A 5070-nucleotide genomic window follows, 5' to 3' on the forward strand; every position below is an offset into this window, starting at 1 on the left:
TTCTACCATAGTAATTGGATGAATCCATAGTTGCATCGGGAGATACCACTCATCCTCTATAGCGGGATATCAGGAGACTAGAGTATCGCTCTCGACATCATGCATGTTTTTTAAGAGATGAATATGGTGGCAAATTAGATGGCCTCATTCATTGAACGATACTTTGAGGATATACTCTGGGCTAAGGCAACTTCATGATATTTTATTTTTTAATTTTTTTTATATTGTATTCATATAAGACTTAACTATTTTATTTTACTAAAAAAAAAAATCTCTCATTCATCCGTCCATACAGTGCACGGAGGGACAGTTGCCCGATCCAACGGTGGATTGAAGAAAGAATTGATGAATCCTTCTTTCACGCGAAAGGTACAACCTCAGTCCCCGAAACTCCCGCACCTTCATCTCACATTCTGCGCTTCCAGCAGGACAAATTGACCAACGTGAAACTAGACGAACTTCCGACCATATCCCCAGGAATCCCGGCTAGATCCGCTAAACAAAGGTATTCAGACCCGGTCCGCTCCCTTTCTTCGGTTATCGGACTAGTTTGGCCTTCGACTCCCTCCCTCCAAACATCGGTTTGGTAATTCCACAACCATTCAAAAAACCGTTACGTTCCGGCTTTCCCGCTCCCGCCCTTCTCCATCCTTTAAACGCACAAAAAGCCATCATCTTTCCTCCCTCTAGTGAGAGATCTAAACAAAAGGCATCAACAACCATGGCCTCCAAGTTCCGCAGGGCCATCGGCGTCGTCAAGGACCAGACCAGCATCGGCCTCGCCAAGGTCTCCAGCCGCGCGAACGGCTCCTCCAACCTCGAAGTCGCCATCCTCAAGGCCACCTCCCACGACCAGGTCCCCGTCGACGACCGCCTCATCACCGAGGTCCTCCTCCTCACCAAATCGTCCCCCCTCTCCGCCACCGCCTGCGTCCAAGCCCTCTCCCGCCGCCTCACCCGCACCGCCAACTGGGTCGTCGCCCTCAAGTCCCTCACCCTCGCCTTCCGCGCCCTCCGCGACGCCGGCCCCGCCTTCTCCCGCGAGGCCCTCTCCGTCCCCCCCCGCCGCCGCCGCCTCCTCGAGCTCTCCACCTTCTGCGACGACTCCTCCTGGGACTTCACCGCCTTCGTCCGCACCTACGCCCTCTACCTCGACGCCCGCCTCGACTCCGCCCTCCTCGGCAAGCTCGGCAACCTCCACCACCGCCGCCGCGCCCCCACCAACAGCATCGCCAACATGAAGCTCCCCCTCATCCTCGACCGCATCGGCCACTGGCAGCGCCTCCTCGCCCGCGCCATCGCCACCCGCCCCACCGGCCCCGCCAGGACCAACCGCCTCGTCCAAATCTCCCTCTACGACGTCGTCCGCGAGAGCTTCGACCTCTACCGCGACATCTCCGACGGCCTCTCCCTGCTGCTCGACAACTTCTTCCACCTCGAGTTCCCCGCGTGCCGCGAGACGTTCCGGGCGTGCACCAACGCCGCGAAGCAATTCGAAGAGCTCGACTCCTTCTACAGCATATGTAAGAAGGTCGGCATTGGGAGGTCGTCCGAGTACCCCAGCGTCTGCATGATCTCCAGAGCACTACTCAAGACCTTGGAAGAGTTCCTCAAAGATCACCAGAACTCGTCGACCAACGGCAAGCTAAGAAGCCCTCCCAAGTTGAGCATTCCAAGCCCTCGCCCTCGCCCTCGCCCTCGCCGTCAGAATTCGGATGTCCATGATCGGCTTCCGGTGACACCGAAACCTGGCCGGCAATCAATCTGTTCGACGACCGACTGGGAATTGCTGAATTCCGACCAAGAAGGGCTGTCAGCAAGCTTTGCAGGCAGCAAAAGCAGCACTGGAGAGAGTTCTGGCACACTCTCAGACCTGCTATCGTTCAACGATGAATCATCGGCTGCTTCGAATTCAGATCGAGAGAATGGCGTTGTCTTGGATCTAGCATCATTCAACTACCAGCCAAAGAAATCGACTGCTTCGAATTCAGATCGAAAGAATGGCGTGGTTCGGGATCTAGTCCCACCCGACAACCAGCCAAAGGCATCCACTGCCTCGAATTCAGATCGAAAGAATGGCGTGGTTCGGGATCCAGTCCCATTCGACAACCAGTCGAAGGCATTGACTACTTCGAGATCAGATCGAGAGAATGGAGCGGTTTTGGATACAGTCCCATTCGACAACCCGTCGAAGGCATCAACCTCTCCAAATTCGGACTCGTGGGAGCTTGTCCTAGTGGAGAGCGCAAGCAAGATGTCCAACGGAGTGCGTGGCAATTCAATCAAAGGGCCGAAAAATCTTAAACCGGACAGTCTGTTAGATAATGGATCATTCCGTCAGTTTCCCCTCAACTATTACAATCCATTCCTCCATGATTTCGATGAGAAGAATTTAGCAATTGTGCCATCGCCACGGTCATCATTGCCCTCACCGACGTTCCATGCGGCGAGGCGGAATGAGGATTCAGCTGAGGAGGGAGCAGATCCTTTCACATGGTCGTCGCAAGTATATTCACCAGCATTGACTAAAACGTTGGATGTGTCTGCAATGCAGCAGCAGCAGCTGCTCAGCGAGCAGCAGATGTGGATGCAGTATCAGAGAAAGATCATTGCGAAAAATTTGGAATGATAAATTTTGCTGTAATTTTTGTGAAGATTTTAGTGTCATAGAATAGATGCATGATATTGTTTTCGGTAAGATCGAATTTAGATGGGCAAAATTTTCGGAACAAAGGAATTCAAGGATGCATCTATAGTTGGTTATTGGTACCCACTGGTTTCATTTTGATGCACCGACAGGTCTTTGAATTTTGTAACTTTATCTGGGTGTTAGTAGCAGGGATTTACGATTTCATATAAATATTTCTTTGCTTGTCCAAAAGTTCCATAGATTTGGAAATTTCCATCTAGGATATGGTTCTCTAGTTTCATAAATTTCTTGCTCCCTCTTCATCTTAAGTTGGCAAAAGCATTTAACTCATTCGATATCCCACCTCACCTCAAAAAGGAAAGGATGAAAAAGGTGTTGGTGTTTTGGAGAGAATTGAAAACTCCTTCCAACCAATGGCAACCAAAACCCAACTTCATATTTTGTTTAGTCCCGTATTAGAAAGAGAAAAGTTGTGAAGGGTTTTTTTTTAAAAATCCTTCTCTTGGGTTTTGTGAGCTTTTTTAATGAATCTCACGTGTGCACATATGGCTTGATCTTGCTTGCACACACAGGATCGTATCCATTAGTGTGGCAAGGTCTATATTTTATTTTTTTCTTTCTTTACATCTTTTCTTTTGAATGATTGTCACCATTTTTTTAATTTAATTTTAGGATAAATGTGAATAATATTGCTTATCATTAATCACCCGATTAATATTGTTTTCTATTGGTTTTTTATCCATTGGATTAGCCCAAATGGCTAGTTCCTGGGCCTATAATTAGGCCCTTTGTTACGAGTTGAGGTAAGCAAAAAAAAAAGTCTCTCTCCTCTTTTATTCTAATCCATATTCTCTTCTTCTCTAAACTTTCTTCCTCCAATCTTAATCTATTTCTTTAATTTTTCATCTATTGGGTTGAAACTTTGTCATCCTCTCCACGATCGTATCCACAGAAGAGATCATCGATTGTATATATCTTAAAGTGAAGTTCTCGAGTCGATCCCATATGAGAGTCGAGAATCATCTTAGGATAGTATATTGCATACCTGCCGTCCATAAGTTTTAGATTAATTTAATATTAATTTTACCATAGCATTTGGTTATTAATTCAATTAGATTACAATTAGCTCTCATAGGAAATAAGTTATATTATGTATTCCTAACAGTCCAAGGTGATTACCCATTCTGATTATAATTTAATTACTAACAATACAATAAATATCTTAGCATAATATTTATTTCAACATAAATCTAGTATAGTTAGTTCTAGTAACTATAGTATTTGTTTGCATGTTAGTCTGCTTAAATTTATTTTTCTGAAAAAAAATTAAAATTTTGTTTTATAGAATAGAATATTAACTCTGAATTAAATTTATCATTTTCTATCAAAATATAAATTAATAAATAAATAAATAATAGCAAAATAATAATAATAATAAATCTTTACAAATAGTTCAGTGATATGAAATCACTAAAAAATTTCAATATATTCTTCGTGCAGCTCTTATCCCTGTTAATCTTATTTCTTAGCTTTCTTTTTAGATATTTTTTTCATAGGTTCTGAGGACTTATCTAGTCTCAAACTTAATAGATTCAATAAAAAAGAATTTTTTAGATGACAAAAATAGTTAGAAGCCTGGTTAATATCTCTAGATTTGTTATCTGCTCTAGGAAAATCATTTTTTTTTCAAATCATCCTCCTCTAGTATAGCTTCTAAATCTCCTAAAGAAGTAGACTATCATTGTCGGTTTAGAATACTCAGTTGCTTATTAGATAAATTGTATGAAACATAAAGGAAATATAAGACCTCTAAAGAACTTTGACAAGCTTTAGAAGAAATCTATATCTGAGATAATAAGAGGGCTATGAGTTCACCATTTCAGACTTCCATAATTTAAAAATAATGGACAACATACCTATCAATGATCAGTTTTATCAGTTTCAAATTTTAGTCTAAGAGATTTATAGAGGGGGATCAACTCTTGATGAAACCTATTAAAGTATCATGCTTGATAGATAAACTTCTATCCTCTTGATTTCAGTTTGTCCATGACCTTAGAAGATCCCATCTTCTCTCTCTCTTAGGCCTGTTCTTTATCCATTAGGATAGAGGATCAGTGTAGATTTAGAGAAATTCAAAAAATTTAAGAAAACTAGCTTAAAGCTTAGGTTAATCTTACTGAATCTCAAAATTTAAATCCTAAGGGTCAAAATTATAGAGGTCATAACCCAAATTTTCAAACCAAAAGCATGAACTTTAAGAGAAGCGATAAACTTAGGTACCAAAATTAAAAACCTAGACCTAACAATCAAGTCCATAGACCTAAGGAATAAAGTGATGAGAGGTTCTGCTTCATCTGTAGTTGAGACAATCATCTCACACCTTAGGGTGCATTTGGTTAGCTATTAAAAAAGTATTT

The 5070-nt window shown here is 42.8% G+C and overlaps 1 protein-coding gene across 1 annotated transcript; it reads left to right on the plus strand.

Annotated features, from left to right (window-relative positions):
• The first annotated feature begins 709 nt into the window (after nt 1-709).
• Nucleotides 710-2793, plus strand: LOC105041871 (clathrin coat assembly protein AP180). The gene has a single exon (XM_010918933.3). The coding sequence runs from the start codon at nt 722-724 to the stop codon at nt 2627-2629; it is 1908 nt and encodes a 635-aa protein (XP_010917235.1). The 5' UTR covers nt 710-721; the 3' UTR covers nt 2630-2793.
• The last annotated feature ends 2277 nt before the right edge of the window (nt 2794-5070 follow it).

This window comes from Elaeis guineensis, chromosome 3 (genome assembly GCF_000442705.2).
Source record: "Elaeis guineensis isolate ETL-2024a chromosome 3, EG11, whole genome shotgun sequence".
NCBI classification, from domain to species: domain Eukaryota; kingdom Viridiplantae; phylum Streptophyta; class Magnoliopsida; order Arecales; family Arecaceae; genus Elaeis; species Elaeis guineensis.